General features: G+C 35.4%; 1 protein-coding gene across 2 annotated transcripts in view; it reads right to left on the minus strand.

Annotated features, from left to right (window-relative positions):
* Positions 1–1,744: 1,744 nt before the first annotated feature.
* Positions 1,745–26,705, minus strand: part of LOC106672063 (neuropilin and tolloid-like protein 1) — a 28,401-nt gene continuing 3,440 nt past the window's right edge. The window contains exons 3-10 of one of the 2 annotated variants that reach the window (XM_014403167.2): positions 8,746–8,787; positions 8,541–8,678; positions 8,216–8,470; positions 8,002–8,159; positions 6,240–6,605; positions 2,399–2,530; positions 2,185–2,337; positions 1,745–2,129 (exon numbers count right to left, since the gene is read on the minus strand). In XM_014403167.2, coding sequence (XP_014258653.1) covers positions 1,950–2,129; positions 2,185–2,337; positions 2,399–2,530; positions 6,240–6,605; positions 8,002–8,159; positions 8,216–8,470; positions 8,541–8,678; positions 8,746–8,787 — 1,424 coding nt within the window. In that variant the 3' untranslated portion in view covers positions 1,745–1,949. Of the gene's footprint in view, positions 2,130–2,184; positions 2,338–2,398; positions 2,531–6,239; positions 6,606–8,001; positions 8,160–8,215; positions 8,471–8,540; positions 8,686–8,745; positions 8,788–26,705 lie in introns of those variants that run through there. The other variant, XM_024228199.1, reaches the window with a different exon arrangement.

Below are 26,705 nucleotides of genomic sequence, written 5' to 3' on the forward strand. Positions count from 1 at the left end.
TTTGGAACATCATGCGTTGCCTATCCTCGATAAAATCATCGACAATCCTATTCTAATGCACGATAATGCCCGTCCACATGTCACTCGCATAGTACAAACCTTCAAAAGTATATCAGGGTCTTAGCTTGGCCAGCCCGTTCTCCAGGCTTGAACCCCATCGAACATTTATGGGATAACCTCAAAAGACGAATAAGTGCACGTCCATCACTTCCTGATACACTCCACGATCTTGAAAGAATTCTTCGTGAAGAATGGGCTAACCTCCAGTAAAGAGACATTTCCAGACTGGTAGAAAGTATGCCGAGGCGTCTTCCAGATGTAATTAAGGCAAGAGGAGGAAATACGCGAATTGAAATGTTAATTCAAAATCTAATTAAAACAAATTTTATCTATCCGTCTTTTCTTTCATTTTTCATTTTCCTTAGCAATTTACTTTTTTTCTACTTTTTTAGACAATGACTCAATTATTAAAAGTTAAAAACCCCTGAAACTTGGATTAATATATAAAAATACATACAAATCAAGTTATATTACAAGTCGGTGGAACTTTTTGCCTGTCAGTGTATGTTAAGATGAGATGGTGTCCGAGTGGATCGTCACGATAGCTGAAGTAGTCATAGCAGCGGCGTATCGAGCCGAAGGTTTGCTGGAACTAAAAGTGTTGATTTTGGTCCGAGTAGGTCCTTTCTTGATTTCTTGTGGTTTTAATCTGGTAATTTCCATGTAAGTCTGTTGTCTCCGTAAAATCCAAGATAGCGGACTTGGATGGATGGTGGTATTATCATGTTTATGTGTACTTGGGATAGGTTTGGGCGTAATCCCAACTTGTTGGCTCGTTTAACCCAATCCGCCTCCGATTGCATCAATCGACTCGTCTGAAACACTGCTGAACGGAGAGGAAGGATTCTCGCTGGTTTTAGATTATTTTATTTTTCTAAGTGAAAACAGTCAAAGAACTAAAACAGTGAAAAGCCGAAAACTGTATGAAATATTCGGCGAGAATAGGCAGACCAGGAAGACCAAAGACAACCAAACTAGAACTTCTCTCTGTGAGAGAAATCTCACAAAATTACGTTGTAATAACATTTTTTAAATAATCACGTTACTAAAAGAAATGAGAGTATGGATTTAATAATAAGTAATTGATGCACATTTTGAAGTCTGTGTGTTCCCACAGAATGGTACTCCATCGTTTCGGTCTGCCTGTTCTCTCTTGTTTTAGGTTAAAATTTCAAATTTATTTTTTAAATGTATGTCAGACGCTCGGACTTTGTTTGACGACTTTTCCCAATTAAACAACAAAAATAATAAAAATAAATCATGCGAGAACAGACAGACCAAAATGATCGAGCACCATTCTGCAAGATCTTCCTCACAGACAATGTCACAGTCAAATGTTTCTCTCTTAATAATAATAGTTTTATACTTGTATCTCTATTATTATTATTTTATTATTATATATAATATTATTATATAAAGGATTACATGGATTATAATTGTATAAAATAGATAGTAATTGAAACAGTAATTTGTAAGTCGTAGATAACGTTCATTGGCGACTAAGTTGTAGAAGATCTGACGGTCAATATTAAAGTGATTTTATTGCTGAATATACAAAATCCTTGAATTTTTAATTATTTTGGATTTTATTATCCTTGCTGATAAAAAAATAGAAATAGGATAATTAACTAGGAGAAGAAGAAATCGAAATGTTCCAGGGTTTACAAACGAGACTTGTTTTCAATATTGTCTTTCCTAATTTAATTAATTGTTTTCGTTTATAAATATCGTTATTACCAGTAACAAATAAAAAATAAAAACTAGAATGAACACAGCGAAAACACTTTTTTATAAATTTGTTTTTGTGGTTTTCCTCAGAGTCTCTGCGTCTCTTGCTCAAGTTGCTGGCCCCTGGGAACCCTGCGCTTATAGGGTTCCCAGAAGTTAGGTCAGTGCCGCGTGAGGATGACGTCCGGGGCGGACTTGGTCGTCTCGATGGACGTGGCCCTGACGGAGGCGGAGGAATCCTCCTCGCTCGGAGGCCCTCGGCCGAAAGTCGTGAACCAGTTCTGCTGCACCTCCCTCGGCCCCGGGAGTCCCGTCTCGAACAGCGACTCGCGGGTCTGCACCTGAAACGGAATTTTTCTAGACGTTCTGACGGAATCGGTCACTCGTCTCACTCACTTGCGAATCCCGCGTCTCGACCTCGGAGGATTTGAAGTTGGAGACGATGGACTCGTCCGAAGGGACGAAGCAGTCCGAACGTTTCGAAAATACGGTCGGGATTTTGGAATCTTCTTCGTTCATCCTCGCTTCCCTCGACCGTCTCATGTGCTCCTGAAAATGGCGAACATAATCAACGGTTGTTTTTCCTCAAAAGTCTTCCTCAAACCTGCACCTGTATTATTCTGTGATCCCTGATGAGCTTTCTGAGGCAGTTGAAAAGAAAGGCGAAACACATGCCGGTGAGTATGAAAAAAAATACAATAAGGATGATGATCATGTGTTCGCTCAAAACCGTCTCCTTCGGCTAAAACACAAATTTCATTTATTAATAATTAAACATAGTGAGCCACTTGTTTGAAGATTTTACTCCCTCCATCTTGGAAGAAATGGACATATCGTCAAACCCAGTTTAGAGATTTATAATTATTTCGGACTGGGTATTTTTACATTTTACATTCTGAAACAATTATTTGGAGATGGTGAGATGCGGTCTTGCGTGATTGTGATCGAAATTGTGTTGGTGTTCAAAATGGTGGGTAGCTAGTGCTGTAGGACTATAATTTCGACTTTAACAATCAAAAATATTAAACACAGAACAAAACAAACATAAACGTAACTTTTTAGAAATGGTTTACATCAACAGAGATAAACACAGCATCAATGAGAGAACAGACACATTTAAACTAAGCCATCTACGCTAACAATCAAATTCGATATCAATAACATACAAAATATATAATATAACATATAAAACAATCATTTCACTCCACACATCAAACAATTTCTACATAGTCTAAATCCGCAATAATTTCCCTAGTGATAATCCTCTATAATAGTCCTGAAAATATAACTAAGCCCGAACGACAAACCATTACCCTTTTTTCCCACTGTCGGCCCCTTTCACCTCAAAGAAGCTGACTCCACACAGAAAAATTAATTTCTATCGCTACACCCTTCCTCAATCCTTCAAAAAAACATTTTTCTCTTCCTAACCTTCGCAACTCGACACATAACCGTGACACATCTACACAGAAAACAAACACTTTGAGTGAGTACATATACTTTGATTGAGTCTAAAATTTCCACCATTGTATAAATTCGTTTTTTCACATCTTACATGTATTTGTACAATCCAAAAAAGTTTGTAAATCCCAGGCCCTGAGAATAATCTCAATAAAGATCGAAACGTTGGCATGATAAAGAGAATGAATTTCTAAACCTACGTCACACAAGACCGCATCTCACGATCTCCAAATAATCATTAATTAACTGTCACTAAATACACATTCTGAAATAAACTGCTCAAAACTGAATAGGGATATCTGTAATTTACTCTTATTCTATTAATTTTAATTAATTTAACCAATATATTTTTCTTAGTTGGATAAAACAAAATAGAAACTACAAACCAAAAACAAGCAAATGTTAATCCTCATTTGTAATATCGGATTTACTTAAGAATAACATACATGAAGATTACTCATTTTGTAAACAAACACCTTTTCTCGTCTTTTCTCCATATTAATCAGTTGTTTTAATCCTTTTTAACCATAGAACCAGAAATTCGCAATATCGCAAGAGGATATCGCAGCGGCCGATGGCGTTTCTCAGAGGGTGCTCTACAGGACTTTAGCCCGATTCCGAGAGACTGGAAGTGCCAAGATGGCCTGGTAGTGGATCTCAGCGCATTACGACGCTAAAGGGAGGACAGAAATATTGTCATTGCTGCAAGACGGAAGCCTTTCCATAGTGCCGACCAGATCCTAAATAAAGTAAAAGATGTTTTGGCAAGGCCTTTATCAACATAAACGATTTGTAATCGTTGTGGGAAGTTGGCCTTATATCGTATGTACCTTTAGATGACCTGCAGCAATAGCCTGCCACCAGCAACTCAGGTGAATACGGTGCATCAAGTTCCCTTTCAGGGTCGCATCGTCTCTTTCGATGATGAGGTTCTTTTTCGTCCGCACCTGGCACATGGCCTTATCAGACGTTTGTTTCTCAAGGTGGGAGGCGACGCACCTCTGCTCGCGGACGGTTAGGGCCATGCCCGCGAGCTCGGTGTAGAAAAGCCGTCCAGGCCCCTAAGGACCCAAACGGCCTTCTTGCCCTTCCGAGGGCACTTGCCAAACAATGCACCTGACCGTGGGCCGCACAGCAAGTGAATACGGTGCAGTAAGCAACTAGAAGAGAACACCAATTGGACTGCTGTTATGTTTACTGATGAGTCGCGTTTCTGTCTATATAGTGATAGCAGGCGCCGAAAAGTCTACCGAGAACAGGGGATACATACAATTCCCCAGTTTGTGCTCCCTTCCGTGCAGTTTGGAGGAGGCGATGTGACGGTCTGGGCTGAGATTTACACTGGAGGACGAACTGGACTCCATAATGTTGAAGGCGACCTCACCGCAGTCCATTATATCCAAGAAATTACCGAGGAATACATCCCTTAAACCAGGGATCTCGTTGGTAGGGATTTTCGATTTCTGGGTGACCAAGCCAAACCTCATAGAGACAGAGTTGTTCATCAATGTTTAGAAAACCTGGGAATTTCCCATCTGCCCCTTCCCCCCATTGTCTCTATAAAAATAAAATAAAAATGCTAGGGAAAGTAAATACTACAAAATTGGCAATATCCCTATTCATTTTTGAGCAGTTTAGTTTTCTCAACGTTCCTTCTTTCCTTAGATTCTCAATCTGCCATCAAATTGGTTATCACTCCTGCATTAAGTACTTTATGATCTAACCAAGAGATCCCACTTCTTTCCATATTAATGTATTCAACAAACCATAACATTCTAAGCACTTATAAACTTAGAATTTTAATTTAAAGTAAAATTAAATCAAATAAATATCCTTACTATCAACTTTTTTCCCATTTTCCTTATACAAACGACAAATCAAGCCTTTAACACTCCTCTAAAACTTTAGCCTTCTTTCGGAATTGCAGGATCAAGGCAATTGAATTTGCTTCCCCGGGAAGTACGTTCTGCTTCCTCGCTGGCTTGTTTCAGGTCCATGGGGCCTGAATTTTTAAAAACGACATGAATCATCTCCTTTTTCCTCTTTAAAGCCAAAGCTTTCCTTTAAAATAAAGCAGTACGTTAAAATGAAACTATAGGGGAAAGACACTACCAAAGCTGAATTGGCTGGATGCTATTAGGCATGCTACCACCAACCTAAACGTGACTGGAAATTCAGCCGCAAAACTGACGAAAACTTCTGCGTGAGGAGGTCAAGATCATCGGATACTGCTTCAATTTTCATAATACCCAATTTAGTTTCAGATCCCAGCAATTATGGAAAAGTGATTGAATGATTTATGCTTCTTAAAATTAAAGATTATCTTTCGGGCATTTACCCTCGTAATAACGGACATGGTTACATGGAGGTGCATCTATAAAACATAGAATCACGGAAAACATCCTAAGGCAGGTACTAGAACAATTTTTTGCTTAGATTAGCATAGCACACACATAGAGAAGAGTTGGTGGTCCAATTAGCTGACGATAAAGCCCATTAAATTATGAGAGCAGCACCGAAAAAGCAGGAGATTCCTCATCGATGGCTGTGACGAAATGGAAAGTAAACCTTACAACAATAAACTTACAATCAGTAGTGTTTACGTACAAAAGAAGACCCATAACGCAAACTATGAGAGGTCTCAATTCCAACGGTGGACAAGACCTCGATTCTTATTTAAAATCGGAATAACCTCATCATTCGCACTCGAATAGACAACAAAAACCTCCAGGCCCTTAGACTTCAAAAACCTTCTGCTCATATCTCTAATTTCAGGAACAGGGCAATATGCTTCCTAGACATGTCGAAAACCAAAAATTATGAGCAACCAGAAACTACAAAATTTTATTTGAATACTGTCGACAAAGTCAAAGTTATTAAGTGCATAGTCTTTCCGCCATGCTTCTTAAGAAGGCTTAAAAAATAAGCCTTGGCTGGGTCGATCGGGATCATTGAATACATTAAATGATTGAAGATTTGTACGTCCTTACTTGGCATTTAGCCGGATCCTCGTCGGATCTGAAACGGCAATTGTTGACTCCGTTGCACCTCAATTCGTCCGAGATGCAGGTGGCGTCCTCGCAGTCGTACTCGTCCTCTTCGCAACCAACTGGTTCGCCCTTGGGCTTCTCGCGGTAGGCGGTGTAGATGGCGGTGAAACTGCTGTTGATCGCCTCCGGCTTGGCGAAAAATCTGACGCGCAGCACGTTTTCAGGGGACTGGACAGTGTCTGCGATCGAGCCGCAGAAGTTGTTGATCTGGCTCGGCATGTCTGTGTTCTCCGGGTAGATGTCAACGTAGTTGGAGTCGCAGTCGTTCGGCACCTTCAGGTCGAACTTTTGAAAGTTCAGCTGAATCTGTAACCCACGGAGTATACTTTAATACTGGCTTATTTATTTGTATGTAAATAAATAAAATTCATAATATGAACGAGTAGATAAACCTTGTAGTTTTGTCATTTCCAATCATTTTGATTTGCCTATCCTTTCTGTTTTCTTGTATTCTCTCTGTCAGATTTACCGATGAAGATGGCGCATTAGAGAGACTAAAACAGCAAAGATAGGCGAATGAAAATATCTGGAAGCAACCTATGACCTATTTTCTCCTGTCTTCTTTTATCACCTGTCAGGCGAAAATTTAATTAGTTTCATAACGAAAGCCTGTCTTTTTAATTTAAGAATGTCTGAATAGATTTTTTTTTCGGAATGTAATATTGTCCTCTTCAAAAGGTTTTTCCCGGGACGAAACGAATAGTAAACTGATACAGCGATGTCTTGAGAGAGTGATGGAAAAATTTCAATTTGATGAATTTAATTCCTCTTCTAACGCTCAATGAGAGCTCTTTTTTTACTTTTTGCCAATATTTGGTATTTAATTGGCACACCTAGATAGTACCTGTTTCTAGGGGGAAAATCTGGCGTCAAAGCCTCCAGTATAGTTTGGCACAGGCTTGCCGGTTTGATAATAAGCATTTTGTCGGAAAACTTTCCTGTAATTAACTTTTCGTCCCCTGTAATTAAACGAGGAGAGGCAACATTAATTGACAACCGAAACGAACTTGAGCCCTAGCGACTTTCGGAATGAATTCGAGTTGGTTCCTTTGGACGAACCCCGAGTTTCTTTTAAGTCCCCCGTCGTCTAAAATCGATACCCTTCGAATTAAGACCTTACAAAGCCTTAGAAGGAATCTTAAAACTTTTTAATTAAGATGACTTTTCGTGTGATGTACCTTCATAACATCAGAAATCAGGTTTGTTCTGCACATTTCCACTTATATTTCGAATTATTTAGTTTCATTTTGTATTTCATAACCTGAAATTTATGTGGGTTCAGATTTTAATTATATATTTCATGACAAAATAAGGTTTTGTTTGAACACAATGAGCCCTTTGAACGATGGATCCAAACAAATTTGGAACAGAATTAATTACTGAGAGAAGAGAATATTAAATTAGCATCCCTTATTTAAAAAAAATATTTTCAATTTTTTTTCATATCACACAGTTATAACAAGGTAAAACGTTGAACACTATCATCAGTTTCTCTGGTGGTCATCGTTGATACTAAGTTTCCCATCTTTTTTGAATTTGAGCAGTGCTTGATCGTCTTGGTCCGCCTATTTTCACCTGTTTTACTTTCAAGCGATTTTCACCATCAGACAGGGATTGTCGAAAACGATCAATGCAAGAGTTAATCTCCTCAAAGTTCCAACGTACTACTAATGTTTGCTTAATAAAACGGGCTTATATTTACCTTCCATCCTACTTTGACTCTGATCGTCCACATGCACTCGAGGGGCACTTTGTACTCGATGGTGCGATTCACGCTCGCTGGGTCTGCGTCCGATCTGTTGACATACCCTTGAATCCCGCTCATTTTGATCTCGCAGTGCGCCTCTGGGATCTGTTTGCCTGAAATCGACGTTATGTGATTAAACCTGTATAAGGGGCGTGAACTTCGTTCTCACCGGTCATCCGCAGGAACTTGTAGACGGCGGTGAAGCCGGAGTACTCCGTGTTGCCGTCCGACTTGAACTTGAGCCAGAGGAACCGACCGACGGAGGAGATCTTGGGAGGATAAGCGAACCCGCAGTACGTGCCGATAAGTGGATCGTAACCGTTGGCACCGTCGCGGATCTCGAGGTAGTCGAACTTGCAATCCTCCGAAGGCTCGAGCCGGAATTTGTCCCGGAAGTCGAGCTCAAGATAATGCCCCGGAGGAGCTGGAAAAAAACACGAACCGAGTTTTTTCGTTTAGAAATAGTCTGTATTCCTCTTATTTTCCTCTCTCACCTTCGATTATTTTAACACATTCCGTGTTGTTTGGATAGTTGGCTGGGAAACTGGGCGAGAAGAACGTCTGCGACTCTGGGATGCCCGCGGAGAACATAGCGCACCTCGGGTTGAAATCCGCGATGCTCATCGGACCATCTGAAAGCTAAAAAGTTCAACGAAAGAGAAAACCTTTGATCTAAGTTCAGAAAAGAACACAGCTCACCTTGCGTCATCTGTTCTTCTGGGGGATTCGCCGGGTAAGGTACTGAAACAAAAAAATCGCCTGTAGTTTGACCGTTGACGATTTCCGCCTAGTCTCGCTTGTTTGGTATACACGTCGTCGGTATGTTATTTTATTTAACCCATTTTGTAATCTGTCGATGTCTTTGTCGGATTAAGGTTTGAGGTTGTTCTCTCAGACAGGTTACTGTGATCTTTATAACCCTCAAAAATGTGTTGGCTTCTACAAATTTCTTGAATAATTGAAGTCACTGGATGATACCCGTATTTATGTAGTGTTTGATTCTTTATCATATCATGGGACAAAAAAAAATGGTAAAAAGATTTGAATGGAACTAGAGCTTTTTATGTGATCATTTCATGTAAGTCTCTTGACAAGAGATATAGGACTGATCTATTTTATAGATTACTCTATTCATCTATTTTCTGTGTTCATTGTATTTTTTTTTTTTTTGAGCAATTGCGTGTGGATGCATTCTAGAAGTGTGAATTAATTATCTTATTTTGAAAACTTTGAATAGAGTAACTAATGTACGCTTATTATTGATGTTCATAAGTTTCCTGGTATTAAATGTAAAAATTGGCTCTGGATTTGCAGAAATCAAGCTCATCAAGGCCAGCGCTCCGCAAGTATCCTAGGACCAAACCTGTATACAATTAACCTATGTACCCTACCAACTTGGCGGGCGACCCCTCAATCCTTTACTCACGTTGTAAGTGGTTAGAGCTGCTTATTGGCCGAAGGTCGTGGGTTCGAATCCCGCTCGTGACCACTACCTTTTATATCTCAACAATGAACTTAGATGCAAAGTGTAATAAACTAAAGTAATTATTACGGCCAATTAAGACCACTAAATAAATAAATGGATTTATAATTAAAGTTGATACGTTAGGAAATAAAACGATTTGATTCGTTTAGACTTCATATTATTTAGGTTAGTTATAATAATTTTATTTTGCCCCTTTCATTTCCTATTCTTACTTTGAGGGCTCTAACTTATCGCTAAATAATTAATCGCTAATAACTTTAGGAATCAATTTGTATGAAGCACCCTGGTTGTAAATCCTCCAGTCGCGATTCTAAGGTGGTTTTTTTTTAAGAATTAGGCAATAAATTTTTTTTCAAATGTCTTATTTTTACTGCTAAACCTACTTTTGCTATGCAAAATATGAATAAACCTAAATATGTACATTCAAATTTAAGGGTGGTGCGTTTATTTTGTACGCCAGTGTATTTTATGTCGGTTAGATTGGTATTGCATCAATTCAACACAAAAATTGGTCCGTTTGACTTGGCCATGCCTTTTCATTCTGCCCTAAAAGGACGTCATTACTTAATATTTATTTAAAAACAAAAACAAAACTATAAAAACATACATTTAATAACGCAATAGTTTAACAACGATTGTATCAATCCAAGGTTGAAAATTTCCCTAAGCCCGTTCTTCCTGTCCAAAAGACCAGACCGACTTTTGAAAATTGGCTTGATAAACAAAAATCATTTTAAAAAAATGTAGGTAATGACGTATATGTATGATGTCCTTAAATAGTGATTGTATTAATTCATCCTAATATTAATTCAACCTTTTTTTTTTATTTGGCCAGACCTGATCTTGGTATCCAAAACCGGGCTAAGCTCCTCAGTTAAAGTCCGTTATAGTGGAAGTTGTCGGCCGAATAAGATAAGAGAACTCTTAAAGGATTAATATCATATTGTTAATGGGTAGCTTTCTCTATAAAGCCACAAACATAAATTGAAATCCAAGCTGCTGGTTGTATATAATATATGTAGAGTTGTTAGTACAAATAAATGAAATATAAAAAAATATTTATAATACATTTTATTTTGTCCCCTTCATTTCCTGTTCTTACTTTGAGGGCTCTAACTTATCGCTAAATAATTAATCGCTAATAACTTTAGGAATCAATTTGTATGAAGCACCTTGGTTGTAAATCCGCCAGTCGCGATTCTAAGTTTGAAAGGGAAATTGAATTACTCCGATCAATGTTTAGTTGTCCAGGTTGGTATTAAATTGAATTACCCGAGTGAGATTGAATTTCTCCAAAATCGATGGGTTCTTTACGGGATGGGCGTTCAGTTAGGGCTCTAAGACGTCCCATGTCGCGCCGGTGCGTTATTGGGCCGTCGTAAGATTTTTAAACTTTTTTGGAAACCACTACGGATATAAACAAAACTTTGACCCAATTCCGAGCGACGGGCAGTTGTCATCCCGCGTTAAGGAATAAATAAGGCTTGGCCGTCGGGGGAAGGGGAAAAAATTCTAAATTTATCCCCGTGGAAGTAGGATGGCTCGGGGCACGTGAAATTCCTTTAATCTCTTTTGTAAAGGGGCCAAAAAATTATTACTCAGAACCAAAACATCCCGGGGGTCGTTATAAGGGAGCCTGACTTTATTAATCGGCCGGATCATCGTTTTACCCCCTTTCGCCCAGGTCGAGGGAAAAAGCCCGGCTCGATATTGGGAACCTTGTCAAATTCGACTAAAAGGGACTTCAACTGAGGTGCTTAGTTTTGAAAGAGTATTTGGCATAAATGATACTCTGTCTTAAACTTTACTTACTTTTTTCTTACTCGTGGTTTTGGATACCAACATCAGGTCTGGTCAAATCAAAAAGGCTGTTTTTGAGTGGAATTAATACATTCGCTACTACGTCATTACCTACATTTTTTTAAAATGATTTTTGTTTATCAAGCCAATTTTCAAAAGTCGGTCTGGTCTTTTGGACAGGAAGAACGAGCTTAGTGAAATTTTCAACCTTGGATTAATACAATCGTTGTTAAACTATTACGTTATTAAATATATGTTTTTATAGTTTTGTTTTTGTTTTTAAATAATTATTTAGTAAAGACGTCCTTTTAGGACAGAATGAACAGGTATGGCCAAGTCAAACGGACCAATTTTTGTGTTGAATTGATGCAATACCAATCTAACCGACATAAAATACACTGGCGTACAAAATAAACGCACCACCCTTAAATTTGAATGTACATATTTAGGTTTATTCATATTTTGCATAGCAAAAGTAGGTTTAGCAGTAAAAATAAGACATTTGAAAAGAAAATATTTATTGCATAATTCTACAAAAACAATTATTGAGTAAAGAACAAAAAAATGGTCGTTTCTGATCACTTTGGAAGATCCACCACTAAAGACGGCAAGAAGCCGGAACGTGACCAAAACGGCGAGGACAGGAAACAACCAAAATGCACACAGTTGTCCCTGAACGATTTGTTAGCCAAAGTATCACTTGGTAATTTTTACAGGCTTCCAAAATTTAATTGGTAATTTTAAAAATTTAGATAGCCATTCTGAACCGCAATTTTATTACAATTTAATACATTTAATGGGCACGGGTGGGAATATGAAGATATAATGCTTTTGGTTTAAATTTTAGTTTAAAAAAAGGAAAAACTAGTTATTTCAAAATAACCTGATGGACGAAATTAACGCACCACCTTTAAATTATAATAATTCTAGGTTTATTCATATTTTGCAGACCAAAAATAGGTTTGGTTGTAAAAATAAGAAATTTAAAAAGAAAATGTTTATTACCTAATTCTTGCAATAAAACAATTATTGAGTAATGAAACAAAAAAAATCAAAAACGAATAAATGACAATGTTTAAAGAAAAAACTTTTTTATCCCCTTTGATACCGAGTATTTCCACCTCTGGCACGAATCATGTCCGTTATTTGCCTTTGCATTCCTTGGAAAAGATTTCTGATAAAATCCCGAAGATTTCTTTCCCATTCTTCAACAACAGCTGTTTCCAACTCTTCTAGGGTGTTGGGACTCGGGGTTGGCCGTTGTACTTTTCACTTAAGTTGGTCCCAAATGTGTTTGGGTTCAAACCCGAACTTCGAACTGGCCACACCAAGCCCTCATTTCCAACCTCATTCAGGTAGTTATCAGCAATACGTGCTCTATGGGGTCTAGCATTATCCGTGCATTAGCAAGAATCCCTCACTGATGTGGTGGGCAAATGGCACTATAACTTCCATTATGTCTTGTAAGTAAAATTAGAGATCTTCCTCGTGCAATAACGTCTAAAGAAATGTAACCCCAGAGCATCAATGACCCACCTGAAATGAATCTGAAGAACTATACAGCATGGGGTGTACCTTTCTCCTGAGGATCTCCATATGAAATTACACACATCTGAACTCTCACCTCATCTGTAAAGAGAACTCGTTCCCAATATTCTAATGTCCAATTCAAATATTCCCTTGCGAAGTAAAACCTGGCCATTTTCTAAACAGTGGTAAGAAGAGGTCCACGAGCCGGCGGCCGGGCCGCGAGGTTATTTTCATTGAGTCTTCTTCTTAAAGACTTGGAGGAAATCGAAACATTTCGGACTTGTCTTATTAGATTTCTTATCTCATTTCCCGTAATGTGCGGTTTCGTAGAGTCTGATGACGGATGAATCTATCGACTCTCTCGTCGAACCTGTCCTGGCCTTCTAGTGTGAAGCCCTGTTTCTCTGAAGCGCCCTTCCTATGGTAAAGCGAATTACATTCAGTCTTCTGGGGACTTCGCTCTGTATCCTTCCTTTAAAAAGTTTTTGACCCTGACACTGTCATAGTCATTCGAATGACTGGAGCGATTGAAAAAGTTTTAAGAATAAGAATAATAAAAAATAAGAAGAAGAAGAAAGATTAACTGAAACCATGGAAGGGCATAATGCTATTTTTTATGCAAATTGGATTAATCAGAACAAAAGTAAACAAAACAATAATTACAGTTCATTTTGACTACGATATCTCCTAATTATCTGTAGCTAATATGAAAGATTATAATCCATAATTATGGATTTAATTTTAAACTAAATAAATTAAGTAGTGTGTTAAATTTGTCCATAAGTCTAGAAGAATCTTTGCGTATTTACATATAAATTTTTGAATTTATTTTATTTTTGAAAAATAAAAATTTGATAAAAACAATCCTCAGCTCTTTATTAGTGAGCAAGATCAGGTCTAGTCGAGCCAAATCGGCCAATTTTTACGTTGTATTGATACATTCCTAATTTAAACGACAAAAAAATATTGCATATATATTTTTGTAGATTGCTTTGTTTTTCGAAATCAATATAGGGTCAAAACCTTCAAACCTTTTTGGACTACAAAACCAGGTATAGTCAATACAAACTAATTTGTTGAGGTTGGATAATAAAAATCCTAGTTTACAAAAATGAAATAGATGAATCTGTGCAGTATTACGTGCAATTTTTTTGTTTTTAATAAATGTTCAGAACCGCGGTAGCCTAGGGTTTAGGGCGTCAGACTTTTGGCTCGTAGACCCGCGGACGTTGGTTCGATCCCCATCGTTCCCCCTAAAATTTCTGACGCTGAAAAAAAGCCATTAAAAAATAAATAAATATTTTGTAAAACCTTTCGGCCCTTTTTGGACAAGATCAGGTTTAGTTGTAATTATTTACTACAATATTTCTGTCTAAAGGGCATTTACAAAAAATCGTTATATGTAAATTGTCCATTTTTATTAACTTAATAAAAAGATTATCGAAAATACGTCTGCCTTTTTTGGACACAAGACCAGTTTAGTGAAATCAAACAGACCTCCTTACCTTCTATTAATATAATCCCTGTGTGAAAACAAAATAGCTAAATCTGTACATTATTATATGTAAATTGCAATAATTTATTTTAATATTTGGACAAAATTATAAAAGTCTCTTTTTGGACAGCATGGTCAGGTCTAGACAGACCAATGATATGTCGGGTATCGTGTTGTACGTAGGCAGAAAAGTTATTGTCAAGAAAATTGACAATTATTAGAAATTACAGTGTAAAAACGACGTCTTTACTGTAAAAACTGTACAAAGATAATGTCGCGTAGATCCAAAATAAAAAACTGAACCGGTTAAAACCAAATTCTTCACTCTCAAGTCAAAAAATCAAACCGAACTCAAGAAAAATTTTCCCTCCTAGGAACCTCCGGCTATGACAAATTAAAGAATTAGATGCGCGATTACGGAGAAAATATAAATGAAGACTATAAAAGGGCTAAGAGAAACAAAGAAATTTCCGTGCCAGACCGGCGGTTGGCAACGGTGTCTCTATTTCTCTCGGGTCACAAAGCAGAATGAAAAATTTCTACGACTCTTCTTAGCCCACCGGATAAATGATTATCTATTCAATTACTGTCTCCTGTGTCTTTGTGGTATTTTAATTGTGATGACGATGAACGGGTTGGTGTAAAGTTTTTTAAAACTCGTGTTGATTGTTTAAACTTAACAGAATCCGACAAAATGTGCAAAAATTGAAAAACAACAAATTGCTTTTAAAATTGCGTTCTCTTAATAATAAAATTTTAATTGATAATAAAATAACATATAATGGGCGATATTATTAACTAGATGAACAGTTTTTAGTTATTTTAAATTTTGAAAAATTGTTAATTTTTCTGGATTATGGTTGAAGTAAATGAAAAATATCAATAATGTCTTTTTAATCAAATCTTAGTGTTGTAATAAACTTGATTTATAATAATATAAAGTTTTTATGTGCTAAATGTAAAGATAATTTTTAATTGGCAAGTTTATCTATAAAAAATAATTAAATTAACTTAAATATACAAAAATAAAATTAAGGCAGGGTTGAAACAAAGACGGTTTTACTAATACAGTAAAAAAAAATTATTGGATCACAAATCGAAATGAAAATATTTTCTTGGTTTTCTAACTTCATACCGTGTATAATTGTATATTTGAAAATTGTCTGCATCCCGTTGGGAAATACAAAGAGGCCGGCTTAAAATGTTTAACTTCCCGATCCTCCTGAGGGTGTAAATTAGAGATAAAAGTGGCCTCCAGAGTCCATTGCAGAGATTGTGGAGAATAAGGATTAAATAAAATCCTCGGAGGGTGAGTTAAACCGAAATCCACCCCCCCCCCAACAGTCTCTAAGAAGAAAACATCAATTTTTCTAATTCTCTTCCCTATCGGGTAAAAACGCCGTCGATGTAGGAAAAAAGAAAACGAAATTAGAAACGTGGTCCCGTGCCAATTTAGCTCTGTCTGATTCCGTCGAAAAATAAATAAAAAAATGAACCAAAAGCTCTTTTATTTGCGCTATTCGTGAATTTTGAAAATTTTATGGCTCATCATTACTTCTTTACATAAGAAAAGAAAGATTTTTAATTAAATGCGTCAAAATTAAAAATATTTCTCAATTTTTGTAGCTTACATGTGTTCCAGTTTGTCTAATTAATTTTGCATTTATCTTTAATTTTTAGATTATAAAACGCAAATAAATCAGTTTTCAAAACCCGCCGCTAAGGTATGAACTTTTGTTTTGTAAAAATAACGAAAGGTTAGGAAAAAGTTACCCAACTTACCCATTTTGGACAGCAAGGTCATGTACTAGGTCTAATTAAACCGACCATGTTTTAGGCATAATTATTCCAATTACACTAAATACAATAATAATAAAAATAAAATGGATGAATCTGACGGTTTTTAAATGTAAAATGTTGAATTTTTCAGTGTCAAAACCTTTCAGCACTGCCTGTTTTTACGTTGAAGTCCAGTTTAGAGGGTAAAAACTATAAAATAGATTAATCTATACGTTAAATCATGGTTTTTTTTTACTCGTTTTTTAAATAAATTTTTGTTTGAAAAAATTTCTTTTTGTACATAAAAGTCGTGTCAAGTAAAAACGACCAAGTTTTTAGGCTTAATAATAACATTCTATCTTTTCAGGAGTCAGAACAACATATAGGCCCAAATCCCAGTGTTATACATAAAAGCCACATTAAACAAGAGCTGGAAACTTTGGGTACTAGGGTAAAGAACACAATTAATTCTGAGGACGTTTCCCAAGCAAAAACACTCCGAAACTTAAAGGAACTTCACGGACCCAGCGGTATATTTACGAAAAATACCACTTAAAACGGTAGGAATAAAAGGCCAATGTGGATGATGATAATGACTTTAGGAAGTCGTGGGTTTTGTACCTCCAGTTCTGCAGCCTTGTGGCTTATTGTATTTTCCTAGTTTTTTTTAGTTCAGTGCAAACGATTCGACCTTCTCCTAAGAAGTACTAGATCACTCATTGCTACTGATCAATTAGGCTTTTTCTAGAGGAGGCAGAGGCAACAGAGCACATCCTTCAACAGCACGAAAAAGGCTATGAACCTAGCAAAAACCTTGTAAAAAAATCTTGAACTATAAAGACCTCGACGCTTTATAAGAACCTTAAATTTTCCAGGACAATCAGTAATGCAGTTAGGAGACAGTAGACAAAAATGTAAATGTAAAAGGGCATAATCCCTTCAACTACTGATTTACAAAAAAAATTACAAGAAATAAAATGGCGAAGTTTTGCAATAAAAAATGTATTTTTGGTATATGTTGTATATTAAACATATGGTACAAATATTATGCACATATGTTTGTCATTTTGAAAAGTACGAACAAGTCTAGACAAATGAAAACGACTACTTTTTTCCGCTGAATTAATACAATCCTAGACTGGAATACATAAAAACCATAAAACAGATTAGTATATGCATTATTAAATATGATTTTTTTTCTGGAGATCAAGGTTTGACATCACCTTCAAGCCAAACCGATGTGTTTAAAAACAAAAAAAGTGATGAAGCTTTTTTATTGGGTGTAACCTGCACATTTTGCACAGAAATATCAGATCTAGATAATGTCAAATCGATCTTTTTTTTACGTGAAATCAAAATTGGACATTGTACCTTAATAAAATATCAGTTTTAAAAGCTTAAAAAAGGTGGTAATGAAATTTTTTTATAAATAAAATTGGTTGAAAAAGGGTTATACAGCCCTCGTCTTTTGGAATGTAAGTTCAAGTCTAGACAGAACAATAGATAATTTTTATTGAAATTAGAATTGGATATCGTTTCTTAATAGAATATCAGTTTTAAAACTTAAAAAGGTGGTGATGAAGTTTTTTTATAAATAAAATAAAAGGCTTGAAAAATCGACACATATCCCGCCTTTTTGGACAGTAAGATCAGGTCTAGTTAGGTCTAATAGATCTATTTTTTACGTGGAATTACAATCAAACTTTTTTTTAGTCAATACCAGTTTTAAAAACAAAAATGTTGTGACGAAGTTTTTTTAATAAATAAATAAGGAGAAAAATGGTCACATTTGCCACAACCCCGCCATTTTGGAAAGTAAGATCAGATAACCATCCAAACCAAAATTATTTTACAACCATATCAAATTATGTTTTACAAGAAAATAAAATTGGACGTCGTTTTTTTAAATATCAGTTTGAAACACATAAAAAGGTAGTGATGAAGTTTTTTTTAATAAATAAAATACAAAGTTCAAAAATGGTCGCATAGCCCGCCCTTTTGGAAAAGAAAGTAAGATCAGGTCAAGATTGACATGTCTTAATTTTTTTACGCGGTATTGTAATTGGACATCGTTTTTTAATACAGTATCCAGGTCGAGACAGGTCAAAGCGACCAATTTTTTACGTGATAATGCAATGGGACATCATTTTATAAGCTTGAAAAATGGTCACATAGCCAGCCCCTTTTGCTAGAAAAATCAGGTCTAGATAGGTCAAATAGATAAATTTCTATACGCTGAATTCACACATGAAGGTTGTTACACATGAAATGTCCGTTTAAAAGGTAAAGGGTTTTAGTAAAATTACTATATAAAAATAAAATAATTTTATTCTATGTATTTACCTTCATTTTCTCCCCTTTTTCCCAATGCGTTATCAACTTTTTTATACCGGAAATGAAGAATTCTGAGCTTTGAAATGAAACAAAATCCGACAACGCTTTTTGGACTTGAGCAACATTTTCGAAAAATATTCCTTTGACGAAGTTGTCTAAATTGGCGACTGGCGTTGTCGTGGAAGAGTATAGGACCTTTCCAATTTACCAATTCAGGTTATTTTTTTAATGATTTTTTATGCATTTCGTCAATTTCCTTGCAGTACGATGTAGAGGTAATGGTCTCACCTCGAGGCAAAAAGGAGTAGTGAATAATTCCAGCCATGTACCAATGGACCACCAAAAATACGGTCACCATCAATTTTTTGGGTGTAAATTTGGTTTTGGCATGTGTCCTGTTCTTTCGTCGATGTTTAACCACTGCCCTGACTGACGCTGATTGTCATACGCAATCCATTTTTCATTGCAAAACACTTTCAAGAAAAGGCTCGGTTTTTTTGTTTGGCGTGCAACGAAACATGTCTCAAGGCGCTTTAACTGCTGTCGCCTAGAGAGCTCGTGAGTGGACCATAGATCAAGCTTTTCGACTTTTTCTATGTTCCTTAATTGTCTAGACACGGTAGCTGCTCTTGCATTTAGATGTAGATGAAGATGTATTGGTCGGGGTGTAATATACTGCGCCCTTTAAGAGCTATTGTATTCCCCCCGTTCAGTGCCTATAGCACACTGTTAAGTCCTAGTTCATTAAGGAATATGATTAGTAAGTACAGTTTCAGTGGTTGAATCTCCTCTACAGTCACATTATACATCCCAAAGCACCATAGTTTGTTAATAGGTGTGTTGGTGTGTCCTCTGCTTCTTTGCAGAATCTGCACGTGCCGTCTTGGATTATTCCAATCTTCTTTAAGTGTACATTTAGCTTGCAGCGGTTAAGAATTGTGTTAGGATTCGCAGTTTTTTCCTGCTTCCTTTGATACATTCCTTCCGAAATTCGTTAGGAGGATTGTTTGTGTCAAATGAGTGAAATCCATTGTTTCTCCATTTTCTTTTTGTCCTTTTGTCTGAGGTACTCATTGACAGTGTGGTTTCCTAAGCCACAGAAGGGCTCGTGTCCTATCAGCGGTATAGCAACCCTTTCCTTGCAAGGGTGTCCGCTTTCTCGTTGCCTCCTGCTCCCATGTGTCCTGGGCTGTCTTTGTTCTGCGTACCTATTAAGTTTAATTTGGTTTTGCAGTTCAATACCATCTTTGAACTAATGATATTTGAGCTTAGTGCTTTAAGGGCTGTTTGGCTATCTGACATGATATTTTGTTTTTGTACCCTATATTCAATTTGAATTGAGTACATCTCTCTTGCGTGGTCTTCAGCTTGGATGATAGTGGTGTGTTTTCTCATGGGTTCTGAGTATTTGGTTCCAGGACTGAAAACTCCTACCCCTGTACCTTCTTGTGTTCTAGATCCATCTGTGTACCAAAAGATGGTGCCATTCTTATAGGATATTCCTCTCGTTCCCATTCTTTTTTGTACCTAGGTTTATTTGGAAGTTTTGATTAAATTCAAACATCCTGTTCATGTCGTCCCTTGGAGGTCCTTCATTATTTTGTTGTCGTTTCTCCATTTTAATTTTATTCCTGTGGAAGGTTTCTCTTTAATGTTATTAATAATAGTTTTCTGTGCTGTCCTCATTATTATGTGGTGTAGGGGGATTAATCTCAGTATTTTTTCCATACCAACTATGCGACATGTTCTCATTGCTCCCGTTGTACAGATGCCGCAAGTCTCTGTATTTGCTCTTGCATTTAGTTGTGCAGCGAGTCCTCTGACTGTTTGATAGTGGTTTTCTTCCACCTGAAGCTTATGGACATCGTTGTCAATTAAAGTTGGAGGTCTTCCGATTCGGTATTCCCTTCCGAAAACTTAACAAACCAACGTCATGGTCCGTTTATTTACACTCCCGTTCCCAAACCCCTAACTGATGTTCTTTTAGCCTCAGCTGCCGAATGGCCGAGTTTAAACTCGTAAAGGAATATTGCACGAAAATCGCGTGTTTCCATGTTCGTATTTGGAGGTATAATAAAACGTGTATAATGGGAGCTCATAATTACAAACAAAAGTGGAGGATTAATACTGCTTAATTGTAATATATAAACAATTGGAAGTAAACAACAGAAAACCGCTTTATTCTCTCTAGAATTTTGAATATATAAAATCAGACATTTCATGTGAAACAACTCAATACCTCTGTTTATAAGGCAAAACAAAACATAAAACATCTGTAATGGTATATTATTATTTGTAAACTGTTAATGTTTGTATCAAAAAATAAATATTTGGTATAAAGAATTCATTGTCCGCTTAATTTGCACATTGGCCTTTTTAAAAGTTTTTTTAAAAGCTATCATCAGGAAACAACCTAACATAAAACGAAAGAGCATATGCGCGTTATTTTTGAATTTTTATTTTTAAATAGATAAACGGGAAACCACCTTTTGGACAGGTAAGCTGGCCATTTTTTTAGATTTGAGTAGGCTGTAGATTTGAACGTTGAAGCTAAATCCGGTTTTTAAATAGTCAAGAGAACGCCAAATCAATTAAAAACAGTCCTGCTATTATCCAAAAAATGTTTTCTTTTAAAAAAATAAATGTGGATGAAAAGTTGGTTCCATTTTGGACAGTTATATCAGATATTAGATATNTATATATATTATAGTCAAGCCAAATCGACCAATTGTTTTTACCTCGAAATGATACAATTCTCGTATACAGGGATTAAAAATAAGAAATATCTACATATGTACGTTATTACCTAAAAAGGTATTTAAAAACGTTGCAGCCCACCCATATTGGATAGCAAGCTCAAGTTTATTCAAGTCCAGTAGTGTAAAAACGTACTATGCCATGCTCTCCGCGCCATTTTGTACAGAAACAACTTATTTAATCGGGGTCAAGCGTGTGGCGTAAAGGCGTCCTGTACCCACCAAAGCGCATCCTTGTAAATACCCTCCACCTAATTTTTCGTTCCTACCTAAAGGAACAATTATTCATAGTCCGACTATTGTCCTCTGGGAGCGGAACTATCGCAGGGCAGCCTACTTGGACCGATTCTCTTCCTCCTGTACACTGCAGATATCCCAACTTCACCCTGCACCATCCTTGTATGCTTTCCTGACGACACATCCTTGCTATCCACTGACACCCACAATTGCTTCGGAGGATCTCCACGCACATGTCCTGCATGCCGGATGGAGCAAACACTTGTGTATAAAGCTTAATTAAAGCAAAAGCAAGCCTTTTATCATTCATACTTCCACTCCCCCCACCATATTCCTCATTAAGAGCCCCATCTCAGAAATAGATCAGGTTCCGTTTTAAGATAACCTGGAGCCACTCACAATAAAATGACAAGAATAAAAACGTTTGGGACTACTTTACAAACTGCAGTCACGAAAATTTCGCGTTTCAAGAAAAAACAAATAGACAATGTACAAAACAATATTAAAACCAATCTAGACATGCGGATTATAACTGTGTGGCAACGCCTAACCAACATTCAAAGAATTTAGTCGTTCCAACCCAAAGTCCTCAGAGCCATAGTTAATGCTCCTTACTACACCTCCAATATCTCCTTCAAAATGACCTTAAAATCCCTCTTGTGCAAAAAATAATCCTCTAACTATTTTCTACTTTCCAAATTCTTCTCTCAGCCCGATAGAGTTGCTCAATCCTTATCCAATAGAAACCACCATTCTATTCTCACTAAACAAGGATTAGTCATGGCATACAGTTAACAACAATGGTTAACTCCCCTTATATATATATTACAATCTGTAACGTTATTTATGTTATTTAATGAGCTGGATTTACAAATTTCGTAGATCTGGGGAGTTAACCATTGTTGTTAACTGTATGCCATAAATATATATGTACATATTTGTATAACATAAATATAAAATTTATATATTTATTGTATTTCTTTATATNTAGAGAGAGAGAGAGAGAGAGAGAGAGAGAGAGAGAGAGAAATACAAAAAATTAGGCCAAACTGACCAAATATTTTATATATATGTACAAATCGTCAAAGCGTATTTTAAAATCAGATTACACTTTGTATGGTTCAAAATATTAGTTTTAACAAAATAAAAAAGTGAATATAACCTGATTTTTTAATGAATCAGGGTGGAAAAAAGGATCACAAAAAATTTGAAAAGTGATGTCAGGTCGTCAAACAGATCAATTTTTACGTGAAAACAACATCAGTTTTTTTTTATTTAACTAATAATTCATTTATTGTTTCAGAGTTTACTCTCGTAATAATGGGTTTAATATCGATATATTATAAATTACAAATTTAATTTGCTTTTAAAAAATAAATTTTTAGCTGGAAGTGTAATAAAATACATAATCAACTACAATCAATAATCTTGCAATATCATTAAATATACACAGTTTATTCAGATTAAATTAACAAAAGTTAATGAAAAAAAATTAAATAATATTAAATTGTCTTCAATTAATAACAATTTGCTATAAAACTGATCTAAATTATTAATTGTCTATATCTTTTTCAAATTTTAACACTAGATTATTTTAGTTTTGGTTAATAATATTAGGAATTAATTTTAGCAAATCCGATAGTCGTCTGAGCCAAATAACTAGGAATGTACTACTATCGGCCACCGTGGGAAATAAAGAAAATTTACAAGACGAGCATAGGTGACTTTTAGATTCTCTGGTTCAACATCCTTAAAAGATTTTATACTCTAATTTGACCAATTTCAACCATATAAATTTATTAGAAAAAAAATTTTTTTTTTTTGATAAAAGGATAACATGGCTCAAAATTCGAATGTGCAAAAAAATGACAAAAATTCACATCGAAAACATTTTCTTAAGCACTCAATTAATTATACAGAATTTTTTTTCAAAATGAAAAATTTGTGTCACAGGCGGGATTCGAACCCAACGAAATGGGAAGTTTGTGGCACGGGCGATCGAAGTCACGGTATCTCGAGTGGTAGAGCAACGGCGTATTTAGCCGAAAGTCGTCGGTTCGAATCCCGCCTGTGACACAAATTTTTCATTTCGAAAAATTGTGTATAATTAATTGAGTAATTATATAATTAAGCATAAGCTGATAAAATAATTAAAAAGATAATATTTTTCTAATCGCTGAGCTTGTTGTTGCACACTTATTGTTAGATAAGAAAAATTCCCTAGTGTTTTTTTAATATATAGTGCTACTCAGTTTTAAGGATAACAAAGAAAAGGCGATTAGGCATACAACCAATAATTTCTGTAGAGCTAAAATTTGTCATTAGATTTAATAAAATCTAGTGCAATTTGTGTTTACAACATTTATAAAGGTAACCTGATTTTTTAAATAAATAAAGGTGAAATAACATCGCAACTGTCCATTTTAGGCAGTAATATCAGGTCTAGTCTAGACAGGTCAAACAGACCAATTTTTTAATGTAGACAGAAAAATCAGGTTTAGACAGGTTAACCTGACCAATTTTTTACGTAGAATTACAATTGGTCATAGTTTTTTAATACAATGTCAGTATTAAAAACATAAAAAAGCGAGGACGAGGTTTTCTATTAATAAATAAGGCTGAAAAATGGGCACATAGTCCATATTGGACAGTAATATCAGTCCTAGATAGGTCATATAGATCAGTTTTTTACGTGGAACTACAATTGAACAGTTTTTTTAATACAATATCAGTATTAAAAGCGTAAAAATGGAGATGACAATTTTCTCAAATAATTAGATAAGCCTATTATATTTCGTGATCCGATTGACCAAATAACTTCTTTCAATTAATTAATCTTTATGTAAGGTATTGTTTGAAATGCAAAAAGCTAGTGTCACGAGCGGGATTCACCTACGACCTTCGGCTACGTCGTGGTTCGAATCCCGCTCGTGACTCTAGCCTTTTCATTTCAACCAATTCCTTACATAAATTAATTTAAATAAATAAGATTGAAAAATGATCATACACCTCCTTTTGGAGAGTAATGTGTTTTACATTTTGAATTTAAATTGTAACGGTATATACAACCGTACAAATAAATATTATATGCAGGGTGAGTATAACCTAATTTTTATTGGGGCTCTTTTGGATAAAGTCCCAAGACACTTAAACTTTTATTTTTTGTCTAGTTTTTCAAACTAACCTTATTGCGACCACTTTGAACATACAGGGTTGAACTGTGGGGTTTTGTCAAGCAATCCAACATCTAGGGCATCCAATTCTTCCAATCTAAAGACCTTAGATAAATCGTCAAAACTCTTGACTAACTAACTACTTTACTAATATCCACAACGACCTATCTACCCACCCAACTGCTTCCGCCCTCTCCACACATTCCATCTCTATATAATAACGAGTACCTCTTCTACCCTCAATTTGATTAGTTATATAGTTTCTGTAAAGGAGACATGGAGGAATTTCCAAGTACCACCATAATAGAATGAGTAGTACGTAAAAAGGACAGGATGTGTTTATTAGCGTGAATATGTAGTGTTTGGCCCTATGATTGGGTCAAATGGAATCATTGTTGTATATGCCCACGTTGTGTAAACATTTTTTCAGATGCCAATGACTGGTTATAGTCTTATCCACTCCCCTGAATTAAGAATGAATGAGAGTGTAAGCACTAACTTCGGCGGCAGGCCGAGGTCAGACTGCCAAAACCCGAAGTAAGTGAGACGGCTTGCCAGGAAAAGTCATAAACTCAATTCTGTCTATATGCTTATGTGTATGAAGCTTATATAAATCAAAATAAATTCTGATAAATCTATCGTGATAATTTCAGAAACAATATTCATAAATTTAAATCGACAACAATTTTCAAAAATTAAAAATCATCCTATGAGCAATTATAATTATCGATAATAGGTACAGAATGTAAATGAATAAAGTTGAAAAGTTACTTAGTCCGCACCTTCTGTACAATAAGATCAAGCCCTGGCCAGATCAGGCAGAACAATCTATGATAAATCTACAAGTTTCTTCTTTAAAAATTTACCAAAGGGTAGTAATTGGATAAATACTAGGGTTCTACTCACACACTGTAAGTAAAGAAGGTTGTTTATACTTTTTAGACCTAAAATTATCCATTATACATAACTCAATCGAAGTTTTGAAGAAAGTCACACAGTTTGCGAGCCTTCGTTTTATTCCAATGAATTTATACTATTTCTATAAAGGATAGAAAGTTACTTCCTTCAACACAGTAAGCACAAATATAACCAAATAGAAAAGTAGAATTTGTCTTTTGTTATCATTACGCTTAAGAATATTTTGGTTGGCTAAATTCCTTGGGAAACAGGAGGCAGAAGAAATAAAAAAGTAGAACAATTTTTAAGGTATAACATTACATTTAAATAGTTGAAGTTTATTTTTTAAAAATTATGCTAAAAGAAAGGTTTTAAGGTAGTTGAGTTTATTTAAAAAGATTCATGGTAAAAGAAAGATTTTAAAATCTCTTTTGAACAGCAAGATCAGGTGTAATCAAAATGATCATTTTGTTAATGCAGAAGGTAAATTTTACGTTGTCATTTGTTTTTTTGTACGAATTTTAATAAAGAGTTTAAAGGACATGAAACTTAATTTCGATTAATTATTATTAAATTAATTAAACATGTTGTATGGATGTAATTTTGAACAAGATCAGATGTAATCAAAATGATCATTTTTTTAACGCAAAAGGTAAGTAGTATGTTACTTTTTTTCTGTACCGATTTTAATAAAGAGTTTGATAACATAAAACTGAAAATAAATGAAAGGTTATAAAATTAATTTAGTATAAATAAATTAAGTAAGGATGCACCTTCGAACAATAAGATCAGGTTTCATCCAAATGATCATACTCAAGGTCATGCAGAAGGTGGTTTTTGTTTTTTATACGTACTTTAATAAAGATTTTGAAGACATGAAACTTAATTTAAATAAATTATTATTAATTAATTAAAAGGTTATAAGGATATACCTTTTAACAATAAGATCAGGTCTCATCAAAATGATAATTTTTTAATACAGAAGGTAGATTTTATGTGGTTTTTTGTTTTTTATACGGATTTAACTAAAGAGTTTGGAGGATATGAAACAAATTAATAAACATTATTTTAAATTACGTTATATGTCCACCAAACTTATTATTTACATCCATATAAAAAATTTAAAAAACCCACATAAAATCTACCTTCTTCATTAAAAAATTATCATTTTG

The sequence above is a fragment of the Cimex lectularius genome, unplaced genomic scaffold (assembly GCF_000648675.2).
Source record: "Cimex lectularius strain Harlan isolate CLEC.00 unplaced genomic scaffold, Clec_2.1 scaffold170, whole genome shotgun sequence".
NCBI classification, from domain to species: Eukaryota; Metazoa; Arthropoda; class Insecta; order Hemiptera; family Cimicidae; genus Cimex; species Cimex lectularius.